This window comes from Triticum dicoccoides, chromosome 1B (genome assembly GCF_002162155.2).
Source record: "Triticum dicoccoides isolate Atlit2015 ecotype Zavitan chromosome 1B, WEW_v2.0, whole genome shotgun sequence".
NCBI lineage: Eukaryota > Viridiplantae > Streptophyta > Magnoliopsida > Poales > Poaceae > Triticum > Triticum dicoccoides.
In genome coordinates this window covers 482,215,354-482,230,092 of record NC_041381.1, presented here as the reverse complement: position 1 = coordinate 482,230,092, position 14,739 = coordinate 482,215,354, and the positions used below count along the sequence as shown (strand labels likewise).

At 52.5% G+C, this 14,739-nt stretch overlaps 1 protein-coding gene across 1 annotated transcript; it reads left to right on the top strand.

Moving 5' to 3' along the window:
* The first annotated feature begins 1,140 nt into the window (after positions 1-1,140).
* Positions 1,141-3,323, top strand: LOC119342951 (LRR receptor-like serine/threonine-protein kinase FLS2). The gene has a single exon (XM_037614221.1). It carries the CDS (start codon positions 1,661-1,663, stop codon positions 2,843-2,845), a length of 1,185 nt encoding a protein of 394 aa, XP_037470118.1. The 5' UTR covers positions 1,141-1,660; the 3' UTR covers positions 2,846-3,323.
* Positions 3,324-14,739: the final 11,416 nt, after the last annotated feature.

Genomic DNA, 14,739 nt, shown 5'->3' with positions numbered 1-14,739 from the left:
GGGCGCCAGGTCAATCGTCCCACTCGGCCGTGCTTCCATGTCGGGACGGCGATGATGCTCCATGGAAGAAGAAGCGAGACCACAAAAATCCAACGACGCAACAACTCCATCTCTGACTGTTACATTACTGCCTCTGGTTAATCGCTCTGTTCCGCTGCGTTAACTTTACTGCCTCTGACATAGTGGAGCAGGCCACTACTGGTCGTGTTGGTCCCGTAGAGGTAAAAAAATGAGCACGTTCTCGCCAGCCACCAAAGCTGCGCGTACACTTTGGGTAAGGGTAAGCCTGAAGGAACCCAGCAGAGTGAACGGCGCCGATGATGTGGATAGTGGCTGCGTGGACATGCCTGCACATCTTGGGAATCATCTGGGATCCTGTCATCTTTGCGATAGCAACTTCTGTGTCCGATGCGGTGTGTCCTGCATCTACCTACAAGCTCTGTAGATCAACCAACCAAGTGTTATTCAAATTTGCCATCACCCGTGTCACTCATTTCCGCCTCTTGCCTTAGCTTATGCAAACACAAAACTATGAAGCAATGCCTATAACCATCTCATCAGAACCGTATGTCTCCCTTCCATCACACATTTTGTTAATAAAAAAAAACATTGCAAGCCAATTCTTTTTTACTCACGTTAGATCCAACGACACGAACAAAACAGACACACGAGCACCGCACCTGACAAGTCACACACACCACAGCGGAGCTGGAGGAGCAGCTACAGTACACGCACCAAACCCGTATGGCCGCGTCCTCTTCTCCCCCTCCTAAACCCCAGTACTACCCATCCAGCTCAGAAAAAACGCCAACAGCGCAGGTAGATCCAGCAACCCCCCCGACCACCGTCACTGACACGCGGGCCCGACGGAACGCGGACCGACCTGAGGCCGGACCACGGATGAATCTCGCTCTCACGTATCGCCAACAGCTAGTTTTTTTACTGCCGCAGAACCATCTCGGCTCCCCAGGCCGGAGGCATTCATGCCGCCCAACAGCCACATGGACGAGCGCGGGACCCGCATGTCATCCCCTCCGAACGTACGCGCGGCCCCACCCGAGCCTCAGGCTCGGACAGCCGTTTGAGCCACCGAGCCACTAAAAAACGCGACAGGTAGTGGGCGAGTGCTCGCGAAGGAGAGAAAGGGAGAGCAGAGGAAGCCAAGCGGAGCAGAGTTGATTACTCCCACCACTTCGTCTCCACCTCCGACCGAATCCGTCCTCGCCAAGCCACCATCATTGCGCCACCGCCGCCTCGCTAGTTTCTTACTCCTCCCCTGCGAGCTACTGCTGCCGTCGTGGCCGGCCGGCTGGAGTGGAGTGGAGTGAGCGCGCCACCCACCTCCACGCCCCCATTAAAGGCGCTCACGCAGCACCGCCATCTCCATTCCTCCACGAGAAAGGGGGCTGAGAGAGAGAGGCTGCGTGCGTGCTCCATTCCTCCCCTCACGGGAGCAGCAGCAAAGGCCGCTAACGCCCAGCGCCGCCCCCACGCCGCACCGCGCGCCTTTAAAGAAGGGGAGGACGGCGCGCCACCTTAAAGATTCCCACGCCGCAAGCTCGCTCTCCCGCCACGAGGTTGATCGGTGCTTTTAATTCTTCCTTCTTGCAGAAGGCCTCCCGCTCCATTTGCAAGCTTGAACCGAGGCGCTTTCTGGGGGATGGCGCGGCTCGGCGCTGTCGTGGTGGTGTTCTTCTTGGCGGCGGCGCTCGCAGCGGAGGGCATTCTTGACCCGGTGGACTTCCTCGCGCTGCAGGCCGTGCGGAGGTCGCTCGACGACATGCCGGGCTCCGCCTTCTTCGACGCCTGGGACTTCACGGCGGACCCCTGCGGCTTCCCTGGGGTGTACTGCGACGGGAACAGGGTGTCGGCGCTCGCGCTCGGCGACCCGCGGGCCGGGTCGCCGGGGCTGACCGGGAGGCTCGACCCGGCGCTCGGCCGGATGTCCGCGCTCACCGAGCTCTCGCTCGTGCCCGGCCGCGTCCAGGGCGAGCTCCCGGCCTCCCTCGCCTCCTGCTCCAACCTCCGCTTCTTGGCCGTCAGCAAGAACCTCCTCTCCGGCGGGATACCGGACGGCATTGGCGCGCTGTCCAACCTCCGGACGCTCGACGTCAGCTTCAACCAGATCTCCGGCGCCATCCCACCGTCCATTGCGTCGCTGCCGTCGATCACCAACCTCATCCTCTGCCACAACCAGCTCACCGGTGGCATCCCGTCGTTCCCGGACTCCTCGCCGCTCCTCCGGATGGACCTCAAGCACAATGCCCTCTCCGGCGGCGTGCCCGGCCTGCCGGGCTCGCTGCAGTACCTCTCGCTCGCGGCGAACCGTCTCACCGGGAACGTCGACTTTGTGCTGCCCCGGCTGACTCGGCTCAACTACCTCGACCTCAGCATGAACCAGCTCCAGGGGCCTATCCCGGCGTCCGTCTTCACATTGCCGCTCTCCGTGCTCCAGCTTCAGCGCAACTTCTTCTCCGGCCTCCTCCAGCCGACGAGCGACGTGACAATCCCGGTGGTGGACCTGAGCTACAACCGGTTCTGGGGGCCTCTGTCGCCGCTCCTGGCGGGCATTGGGCAGCTGTACCTGAACAACAACCGGTTCACCGGCGATGTGCCGTCGCGGCTGGTGCAGGAGCTGGTGGGCACCGGTGGGCTGCAGCTGCTGTACCTGCAGCACAACTTCCTCACCGGCATCGAGATATCGCCGTCGTCGTCGCTCCCCTCCGGCGTCTCGCTCTGCCTGATGTACAACTGCATGGTGCCGCCGGTGTACGCGCCGTGCCCGATCAAGGCCGGCACGCAGAACACCCGGCCAGCCGACCAGTGCCCGGAATGGAGGGGCTAAGATGGCTGGCTGCTCCCAGAAGCCACGACAACACGATTGCCAGATCGCCTCTGATCGGGGAGGAGGAGCAAGGAAGAATGAAGGAGATTGCAAATGGTGGTCTCTGATTCTTTGATTAAATTTGTCCAGTTTACTAGCGTTTTACTGTGGATCATTATTCTTTTTGTTGGGGGAGGGGATAGCAATGTCACAGACAGAAGAAGTTGGTGCTTTAATAATTCATGGTTTATAGGTGTAATTTTTTTGTCTAGCTGGTGTAAGTGTATGTGCTTGTGTCTCTGTTGTATAGACAGTGAGTGAGTAAGTGGTGAACATTGGGCCTTGATGTTGTCCTGACGGTGAGATGATGGTGTTAGGATCAGTGGTGTTTTTTATGATGATCATCAAATATGGCAATGTGGCAAGCATTCGCTGTCGAAATTTGTACGATGTTGTACGAGATTGAATGAAAACGACGAACAGTGGTTACAAGCTTACAGTTCTTTTGGTTAGCGTGGTCTATAATCATGTGTTGTGTTGATTGCATTTCGTGATCTTATGTGTGAGAGATCATGGGATCAACCTTTTGTTCACGTTGTACTTTGCTTCTACGCGATAGCCCTCTGAGCAATCATAATGCATGCATCTGCAGATCTCAAGCCTGACTATGAAACCTGATTTTCTGATTACTTGTTGTCAATTGCAAGTAGTACTTGCTTGGCTTGCAGATTTGCGCCGCTGTGTGCTTATTAAACAACTTATGGCAGAGTTATTATGACAAAAGGAAAGTGGTCTTCTTGAAGTGAATTCTGCATCATTTCCATTGATTTTCTTTTTGACCCCGCGTTCCCAGTGAATTCACTTTGCTCTGTTCGGCTCTTCCCCTATTTGTTCTTGTCCTGATCAACCGGTCAAGCTGTTTTGTGTCACTATGGAGATACTGTCACTAACCGTCAAACATGGTGGAAGTCGTATTCAGAAGACGAAGGCGTAAAGTGTTGGCGGGAGGTTTGAATAGATTGGCCAGCCATGTGTGGGCCTAGGTAAGTGTAGCGGGCCGTGGGCCGATTGTAACGAGGGCAGCGTATATAAGCTGGCCGTGTGAAACCGTGTAGGGTATCGTTGAAATGAAATTTGAATTCACTTCTCTCTCTCTTCGCCTCTCTCTCTCTAAGTTGCGTCCGCATCTATCTCTCCTGCTGATCCCCTTCCTCTGCCCGATCTCGCCGGCGGCGAACCCCAAATCCGTCGGCCTCCTTCGGCCAAAGGCAAGGGTGTGACAATCTGGTATTAGAGCGACCGGTCCGTGGCTCGGTTCCGCTAATCTCGAGAGCGTACCCAGCAAATTCCGAGGCGACGGTCTCCGATCATCCTAGGTTTCGATCAGTGTAATCCCTGACCTGAGGTGGGTTGCTTCAGAGAGGAACGACACGACGACGTTCAAGGCGAGCGCCCAGACGAAGCACATCACACGCGGAATGGAGCTGTTTCAGGAGCGCATGTTGAAGGAATTTGCGGAGCTGCGAGCGAAGCAGAGCAGATTGGCCAAGGTGGCAGAGATTTGCGACCGATTGGAGGCGCTGGATGCGAAATTGGAGGAGTAGTCGCAGCGCCTCGATCAAGTGCAAGTCAAGGTAAATCTCTCCTGCGACACACTGGGCAAGGTGCAGCAAGAGCAAGCGCAGTCGGCGAAACAGAGCACCGTCGCCGCAGCAGGCAGGGGAGGCGCAGCGCCTCAGGGGACTCCGCTGTCCGAGGGACTGCTTGGAGCCGCTCCCGCGGCGTTGGGCTCCACAGCAAGGAGCCATCCGCGACAAAACCAATCCGTACCCAAGTGGTGAGCAAGGAGAGCATGTGATGCATGAGGAAGAGACGGGGAAGAGGAACTGGATGCCGAAGATGGATTTTCCAAAATTTGACGGGACAGGGGTAAGGATTTGGATAGACCAATGCGAGACATTTTTTCAGTTGTTCAATATTTCTGACGGTTTCAGAGTCACTTCAGCATCATTGCATCTAGTGGACAATGCTGCACACTGGTTTCAGTCTTATAAACAAGGAGGAGGATGGCCGAGCTGGGAGCAGTTCTGTGCAGCATTACTGGCCGAATTTGATGTTAATGTTCACAGGGAGCTGCTGCAGTCGCTGATGAAACTAAAACAGTGGGGATCTGTTAAGGAGTACAGAAACAAGTTCCATTAGTTAGTGTATAACATCAAGCTGTATGAACCGTCTATAAGTGATACTCTGCTGGTGAACAGGTTTATCATGGGACTGAAGGAGGATTTGAGAGCTGGAGTGGAGATGCAGTTGCCAGAATTAGTCCACCAGGCTGCACTATATGCTCTCATTCAGGAAAGACAAATGGGCCAGAGTAAGGGCAGTAGAGCTAGTGGACAGAAAGGAGCATATAACAAGCAGGAAGGTAAATCAGCAGTGGCACCAGGTGAGCTTTGGAGGGCCAGACAGTTGAAAGAGTATAGGAGAGCAAACAGACTATGCTACAGTTGTGGGAAAAAATACAGTCCTGGACATGTATGCAACAACACTAATAATAGTACTGCCCAATTGAAAGCAACAGAATGTGTAGATCCTCATCAAATCATTTCTGATGTTGTCTTAGATGCATTGTTGGAAGAATAGCAAGAGGAGTGTGCCACTATTTCTGTATAGGCACTGTCTGGAGCTTCACATCCCAAGACTATACAGTTTAGGGCACTGATTGGGAACCAGGTGGTGCTGATACTGTTGGATTCAGGAAGTACTCACACCTTTGTGGATCAAGCTCTACTAGACAGAGTTAAGTTGACATCAGAAACTTAGCCTGCACCCTTGTCAGTGAATGTGGCAAATGGTGAACTGCTACAGTGCTCTAGATATGTACCACAGTTGACTTGGTGGATACAGGGCCACAATTTCACTAATGAAATGAGGGTTTTGTAGCTGGGAGGATATGATATCATATTAGGCATGGACTGGTTGGAGAAATGGGGAGTGATGCAATGTCAATGGGCTGAAAATGGATCTAGTTTGATTACTAAGGACAAGCTGTGAAACTGCAAGGAGTGTTACCAGCTGAAAACAAATAGTTGATGGAAATCCCAGTGGAGCAAGTGGTTAAGTGAGATAAAGGAAATGACATTATGGCAGTTGCTTTAATACAACCAGTATGGGAAAAGAATGCAAAGGATGGGGTTGCTACACCAATTAAAGAGGTATTACAGGAGTTCTCTGATGTGTTTAGTGTGCCAAAAACACTACCTCCTCACAGACACATAGACCATGTGATCAATCTGGTACCTGGAGCTGTCCGTGTAAACAGCAAACCATACAGATACTCTCCCCTTCAAAAAAAGGAAATTGAAAGGCAAGTAGATGAAATGTTGAAAGCAGGGCTGATCACACCGAGCTTAAGTCCTTTTGCCTCACCAGTTTTATTAGTAAAGAAAAAAGATGGCTCATGGAGATTCTGTGTGGACTATAGGAAGTTGAATGATCTCACAATTAAAAGCAGATTTCCGTTACCTGTAATAGATGAGCTGCTAGATGAGCTGGGAGGGGCCAAATGGTTTTCCAAGCTAAATTTAAGAGCTGGATACCACCAGATCAAGATGCTGCATGAGGATGAGCATAAAACAGCTTTCAAAACTCATGATGGACAATTCCAATTCAAAGTAATCCCTTTTGGTCTAGCAACAACACCTGTCACTTTTCAGTGTATGATGAATTTCTTGTTTCCTGGCAGAAAAAAGGACAGAAAAAGAGTTCTGGTGTTCATGGATGATATACTTGTGTTTAGTTTCACGTTAGAGGATCACTTGTAGGATCTAAGGGAAGTGTTAACTACTCTCAGAGAAAATAACTTTTATGTGAAAGAGAGCAAGTGTTCATTTGGACAGCAGACATTGGAATATTTGGGGCATATTATATCAGACAAGGGAGTAGCTGTCGTGGTACTAAGTCTGGTAGTAAGTGTAGGGGCTACGAATGAGGAGGTAAGGTCCTAGCTACGGCAAGATTGTACGCAAGTGTTTACGAGTTCAAGCCCCTCTCGGAGGAGGTAAAATCCCTATGTCTCGGTGCCCGAAGGCGGTCGACTAGATTATATGAGTGTGTGTGTTACAGGGGGTGTGAACCCTCGTGCCAAGGGAGGGGGGTGGCTTATATAGAGTTCGCCAGGACCCCAGCCATCTCCCGTTACAGAGGGTTCAATGTACATAAAGATTGGGGCGTTACTGGTAATGCCAGCCTTAAGTGCCTTAAATGACCTTAAAGACTACGGAGTGAATGCTTGCCCGTTGCTGTTCTGAGTGACTCCCGGTCTTCATAGGTCGAGTGGTTTCTTGTATGGTCGAGTGGTTGACTCGTCGTGTGACTTCGTGAAGGAGGGGTACCCGAGTGGTTGATTGGTCGAGTGGATTGCACTCGACGTCTTTTTGGGTACTTCCTGTTGTCTCTTGAGCTTCTTTGCTTCTAGGCCAGTGACCTTGGGTAGGACGTATCGGTCAGGCCTATGACCCTACCCCAGGTCTGTACCATCATCATTATCGCTCGATTGGATTGAGGTCCGAGTGAAAAGAAGCTTGAAGTTGATCTTGCTTCGATCCTTGCGCTTCACAAGTACTTATGTTAGACGGAAGGCTCATGTTAGAACTTCGGCCTCGCTTCAGTCGCCTTGATCAATTCAAAAGTTGCTGAGTGAATTTATAGCATCATATGAGGGAGTCCTGGATAAGGGGGTATCTGGACAACCGGACTATATTCACGTCCAGACTATAGAAGCGTCAAGATACAAGACTCAAGACTTCGACTCGTGTCCGGATGGGACTCTCCTTTGCGTGGAAGACAAGCTTGGCGATCCGGATATTATGTTTCCTTCCTTGTAACCGACTCCATGTAAACCCTAGCTCTCCGGTGTCTATAAACCGGAGAGGGTGGTCCTTAGAAGGCCGATCACATTTACAATCATACCATCATAGGCTAGCTCTTAGGGTTTAGCCTCTACGATCTCTTGGTAGATCTACTCTTGTATTCTATGTATCTTCAATATTAATCAAGCAGGAAGTAGGGTTTTACCTCCATTGAGAGGGCCCGAACCTGGCTAAACATTGTGTCCCTTGCTTCCTGTTACCATCAGCCCAAGACGCACAGATCGGGACCCCCTACCCGATATCCGCCGATTTTGACACCGACATTGGTGCTTTCATTGAGAGTTCCTCTGTGTCGTCGCTTCGAGGCTTGATGGCGTCTTCAATCGCCAACAACACGATCCAGGGTGAGACTTTTCTCCCCGGTCAGATCTTTGTGTTCGGCGGCTTCGCACTGCGGGCCAACTCGCTTGGCCAGTTGGAGCAGATCGACCGCTTCGCCCCTGGCCACCAGATCAGGTTCGGAAACTTGAACTACACGGCAGATATCCGCGGAGACTTGATCTTCAACGGGCTCGGGCCTGTGCCAGGAGCGCCGGACAGCCACGACGAGCACGGCCTAGACCTGATGTCGGACAGTGCCCGGGACATCATCCCCTAAGCAGCCCCGGATCTAAATCTAGGGCAGGTTGCGTCGCCTATGGACGGAGGGCTGGACCCCGCCCCGCAGGCCGCACACTAATCGGCGGTGGAGCTGAACACGGGTCCCACCTCAGTGGAGGCATGTAACCCTGGGCCCCCGGACTCGTATCCGGCTAATGGCCCTGGTCCGCTCACTCTCGAGCCAGCTGAGCCAGGCTGGGTTCCGGTAATGCAGTTTACCACTGCGGACATCTTTCAGCACTCGCCCTTCGGCGACATGCTGAGCTCATTGAAGTCTCTCTCTTTGGCAGGAGGCTCTGGGCTGAACTATGTCCGACCTGAGTGGGAAGCAGGCGACAAAGGAATTCGCTGCCCACCCACCACCCACTTTGTCGCCACGATCGATGATTTAACCAACGTACTCGACTTTGACTTTGAAGACATCGACGGTATGGACAACGATGCAGGAGACATACAGGGGCCACCGCTCACAGGGCAGTGGACAACCACCTCTTCGTATGATATATATATATATATATATATATATATATATATATATATATATATATATATATATATATATATATATATATATATATATATATATGGTGGACACTCCGAAAGAAACCAATGGCGATGAGGCAACGGAGGATAACCCCTCCAAGAAGAAAGCAAAGCATGGGCGTCGCCAGCGCCGCTCCAAGCCCCGCCAAGGCAATACCGGCACCGGAGACAATAACAATACGGACGATGCCGACGACGAATACAACCCCAAACAGCCTGCCTTCGAGCAGGCTGAACAGGAAGACGGGCATGACAGCCCAGATGAACAGGTGGCGGACGGGTATTCGGAGGAGGACAACTACATGCCCCTCTCCGAAGACGAGATTAGCCTCGGTGACGACGAGTTCGGCATACCCGAAGACCCCGCAGAGCAGGAGCACTTCAAGCGCCGGCTTATTGCCACTGCGAGAAGCCTGAAGAAGAAGAAGAAGCAGCTCCAAGCTGATCAAGATCTGCTCGTAGACAGATGGACAGAAGTCCTGGCAGCTGAGGAATACGGACTCGAGCACCCCACGGCTGACCGACCACCTTGAGGTCGGGACAAAATGGCATATCAGCCAAAATACCAGCCTGTACCCCCGCACCGGTTTACTATGGCCCGGGGCAATACTCAGGACATGCGCGATAAACTGGCTAACGCCGCAGGACAACCAAGATCGATCTACGGATCACGGGGGCGCGCCGGAGCACATGACGATGACTGTCATACCGGATACGCTAACAGCAAATCCGGTCGGGCCGAATACAACCAGTCAGACGCAGCCGTACTGCATCGTGACATAGCCCGGCATAAAGGCGCCGCACACCCCCTCTGCTTCACCGATGAAGTGATGGATCATGAATTCCCAGAAGGGTTTAAACCTGTAAACATCGAATCATACGATGGCACCGCAGACCCCGCGGTATGGATCAAAGATTTCCTTCTCCACATTCACATGGCCCGCGGAGATGATCTACATGCCATCAAGTATCTTCCCCTTAAGCTCAAAGGACCTGCCCGGCACTGGCTAAACAGTCTGCCCGCAAATTCCATTGGCAGTTGGGAAAATCTGGAAGATGCATTTCTTGACAACTTCCAGGGCACATATGTGCGACCTCCGGATGCCGATGACTTGAGACACATTACTCAACAGCCCGGAGAATCAGCCAGGAATTCTGGACTCGGTTCCTAACTAAAAAGAACCAAATAGTCGACTGTCCGGACGCCGTAGCCCTGGCAGCTTTCAAGCATAATATCCGTGACGAGTGGCTCGCCAGACACCTCGGCCAGGAGAAACCCAAGTCCATGGCAGCTCTTACGACACTAATGACCCGCTTTTGCGCGGGCGAGGACAGCTGGTTGGCTCGCAGTAGCACTACGCCACACTCTGGAACTTCAGATGTCCAGGACAACAACGGCAAGCCACGGCGCAATAGACACAAGCGACGGAACAATGGCGGCAACACCGAGGATACGGCGGTCAATGCCGGATTCAGCGGATCCAAATCCGGTCAGCGGAAGAAGCCATTCAAGCGTAACAATCAAGGACCGTCCAGTCTGGACCTTATACTGGAGCGCTCGTGCCAAATTCATGGCACCTCGGACAAGCCAGCCAACCACACCAACAGAGACTGCTGGGTATTCAAACAGACCGGCAAAATAAATGCTGAAAACAAGGACAAGGGGATGCACAACGACGATGACGATGAGCCCCGGCGTCTGAACATGGGGGGGCAAAAGAAATTTCCCCCACAGGTGAAAACGGTCAACATGATCTACGCCACCCACATCCCCAAGCGGGAACGGAAGCGAGCACTACGGGACGTATATGCGATGGAGCCAGTCGTCCCCAAATTCAACCCATGGTCAGCTTGTCCGATCACCTTTGATCGTAGGGATCATCCTACTAGTATCCGTCACGGCGGCTCAGCCGCATTGGTTTTAGACCCAATTATAGACGGATTTCACCTCACAAGAGTCCTTATGGACGGAGGCAGCAGCTTGAATCTGCTTTATCAGGACACGGTGCACAAAATGGGCATCGACCCTTCAAGGATTAAGCCCACCAAAACCACCTTTAAGGGTGTCATTCCTGGAGTAGAGGCCCGTTGTACGGGCTCTATAACATTGGAAGTGGTCTTCGGATCTCCGGATAACTTCCGAAGCGAAGAGCTAATCTTCGATATCGTCCCTTTCCGTAGTGGTTACCATGCACTGCTCGGGCGAACCGCATTTGCTAGATTTAATGCAGTACCACACTATGCATACCTCAAGCTCAAGATGCCAGGCCCGCGCGGGTTCATAACAGTCAACGGGAATATGGACCGCTCTCTCCGTACAGAGGAACACACTGCGGCCCTTGCGGCCGAAGTACAATGCGGCCTACTCTGGCAAACCACCAATCCGGCGACGACAACCTCAAGCTCCGTCAAGCAAGGGCGGAACACCCTACAACAGGATCAGCAGGCACGTCAAGAGCATGACTAGCAGTCTGGCCTTCGCCCAAGTCCCACCCAAGCAGCATTCATGCCACGCGTACACAATTACGCACTCATGGGCACAGGCGGAGGCGTATCCGCGGCCAGTCAACAGTACGGTATTGCTTCGTAACCTTTCCTTTTACCCTTAAGGACATCGCTTTAGTGCAGCTTCTCCAGAAGAGCCGGATTATCGGACTTACAAAGGAGAGGAAACCCAGGAGGTAACAGGCTTCAGGCACACCAGGAAACACCCAGGTGGAATCTATTCCCGATCATTGTTCCTGCTTTATCTATCTGTACGTAGCCTGCTCCTGGATAGGATATGTCAAATAATCCTATTTATCTTCGCGTAATGCATTCATTGTAAACATACGCTTAAACGTATTATTTATCAATGGGAGACAATATACAGCGCAGTTTTTTCGCATTTTTTTATAAATGTTTATTTGATTTTGCATCCGTACATTTTGGTACGTTGAGTTTGCCAGGGGCTTCTTATAGCGCCCCATAATACGGCAAGACAAGTCCGAACACTTTCAACAGTGCGGCACCCCGAACTTATAGCATTATATGCATCAGCTCTGAATCATGTCTTGGGTTACAGTTGGGATAGCCCGGCTCCCTTATTTTGGTACCGTACGTTCCGTTAAATCGGCTAAGGTAGCGCAGGGAGAACTACTGCGATTGTGCCCTGGTTTTTCCGGACGAGCACCTCAGTAGAGAAAGCACAAAACTGTCCGGCATGATGTGGCGAGAGCTGGTCGCTGTTCGAGAGGTTTTAAAATCCCTAAAGATTTTTCCGCCTTAGGCGATAATTCGCTTTGTCCAATATAGGCGTGTATAGTGCCCCAATTCGGCCTTCCGGATACTAGGGGCTTCGCCGAAATTTAAAATCATAGACTTCTATGGCTAAGTGAAGGTTATAAAGCTGTATAGTCCAATTGCCTGGTTCGCTGCGCTGGACACCTCCTTAAGGGACCAAACATTTGGACAAAGAGTGTCCGGGTTTTCCACGAACACCCCAGTACTAGTTACACGGGGCGGAAGCCGACGACTGGCCTACTTTTAGATTCTGATAAACAGCCGCACAAAAGGTAATATTTTAAATCACAAAAGCGCTGCATAGCGCAAGTAACTTCGTCTTTAATTTACAAACATGACATAAGTGTATTCATTCGAAAATTATGTCTTTGCTACATTCATCGGCCACGAGGCAAGCACCCTTCATAATGCCATCATAATACTTCTCGGGGACGTGATGCGGATTGCCCTCCGGCGGCCCGTCCTTCACCAGCTTCTCCGCATCCAGCTTTCCCAAATGCACCTTGGCGCGGGCAAGGGCCCGGCGGGCACCCTCAATACAAAAGTATCGCTTGATGACTTCCAGTCGCGGACAGGAATCCACCATCCGCTTGATCAGGCCGAAGTAGCTGGTGGGCAGAAGCTCGCCAGGCCATATCCGAACTATGAGATCTCTCATAGCCACTTCGGCTGCCTTGTGGAGTTCGACCAACTGCTTCAGTTGGTCACTCAGAGGCGTTGCATGTTCGGCCCCAGCATACTGAGACCAGAAGAACTTCTCCGTTGAGCTCCCCTCCTGGGCACGGTAGAACTCCGCAGCATCTGATATGCTGCATGGCAGGTCTGCGAATGCCCCTGGAGAACTCTGGATTCGAGTAAGTAAAAGAAACGCCTCCTCCACATGTTTGCTTTGCATAAAAATTTTCTTACCCGCCGCTATTTTCTTGGCCTCCTGGATCTCTTGCTGAGCCGTGTCGGCTTCGGCCTTGGCGTCTTTTGTATTTTTAAGGGCCTTCACCAGTTCGGCCTCTTTTGCTTCAAGCTCCCGCTCCACAGACTCGAGCTTCTTGCCGAGATCCCGGAGCTCTTCTTGCACCTCGCCCACTCGGGCCTCTTGCTTTTCGCGCTCCTTGAGTTCCAAGGCCGCTTTGTATTCGGCCTCGGACAACGCCTTCTTGAGAGACGCCACTTTGGTGGTGGCCTCTGTTACCATATCACGACGTCTCGTTGTTAGCATAATCAAATTTTATTTACTATTCATTATAGGAGATAGGGGAATCATTTACCTTTGCTCTCCTCGAGCTGCCTCCTCGCAAGGCCGAGCTCTCCCTGTGCCCGCTCTAAATCTTGCGTTAGGCCGGCGATTTCGGCCATGCGAGCAGCAGCGGCCAGCAACACAGCCTGTTTATTTACATTCAAAATTATTGTCAGACTCCTGCGGATTATAATTGACCCTCCGTTTGGTTTTTCTTTCCAAACACCAAACAGAGCATCAGGGGCTACTACCTATCGGGTGGTAACTTCACATATTTTTATTGCTTACCTCAAAGCTTGTTAGGAGGCTGGTGCAGTCTTCGGTCAGTCCGCTCTTGGCGGATGAAACCTTCTGAATCACCGCACTCATGAGAGTACGGTGCTCTTCACCTAGGGAAGCGCCGCGAAGCGCTTCCAGCAGACAATCCGGCGCCTGGGGTGCAATGGAATTCCTTGATATAGACGGCCCTCCCTCCATAACGAGGGGCTGCCCGCCTAAGTCCGGAACCACTGAAGGCTCCAGAAGTGTTTGTCTTAGAGCCCGGCTTACCGTGGCTCTCATCAACACGATCCGCGGGGACCTTGAACCCCGCGAGTCCGACATCTGGGACGCCGCCTTGAGGCGCCTCCAGGGCCACCTCCGCCATTGTTGGGAGCCTTCGGGACAACACCTCCGTGTCGTCCGCAGGTCAAGGAGACGTGGCCGTCGGGAGTGAGTTCATTGTGGACTCACTCAAGGACCCGTCCGAAGACGACACTTCGGGATGGACCCTAGCCGGACTGCATACAAGTTCGGCATTATAAACAATACTATGAAGTGAAATTACGATTGAGTGCGGACAGTTATGGTCGCACAAGGGGCTTCTTCCTGGGCAGCCACCCTTCCTCGCTATCGGCGGCGGTGGCGGAGTAGTCCGGAAGGGATGCCTTTCCCTTCTTGGACGTCCTAGTCTCTCCCACCGGGGCAGCCTTCCTCTTCTTCCCTCCCCCAGCGCGGGGAGGTGGTGTTTCTCCTTGTTCCTCCTCGCCTCCGCGGGAGGAATCTGCCTCGTCGTCATCGGACGACAAGGGTATGACGGCCTTACGCCGAGGGCCTCTCCTGCCCCCCTGGTTCGCCGTCTCTGGCCCCCCATCCTTTCTGGACGGGGCGGCCTCTTCTTGTTCTTCTCCTTCCCCTTCGGGGGAGGAGTGCGCCTCGTCATCTTCGGACGAGGCTTGCGCAACCTTATTTTGGAGGCCCTTTCGGGTCCCCGGGGCCTTCTTATCGGCCTTCTTCTCCGGCCCCTTATAGGTGCCGGGACCAACATCTTCATCAGAAGATCATTG

Excerpts from the sequence above, each read along its gene's own strand:
- LOC119342951 (XM_037614221.1), top strand. The coding sequence starts at position 1,661 with ATGGCGCGGCTCGGCGCTGTCGTGGTGGTGTTCTTCTTGGCGGCGGCG.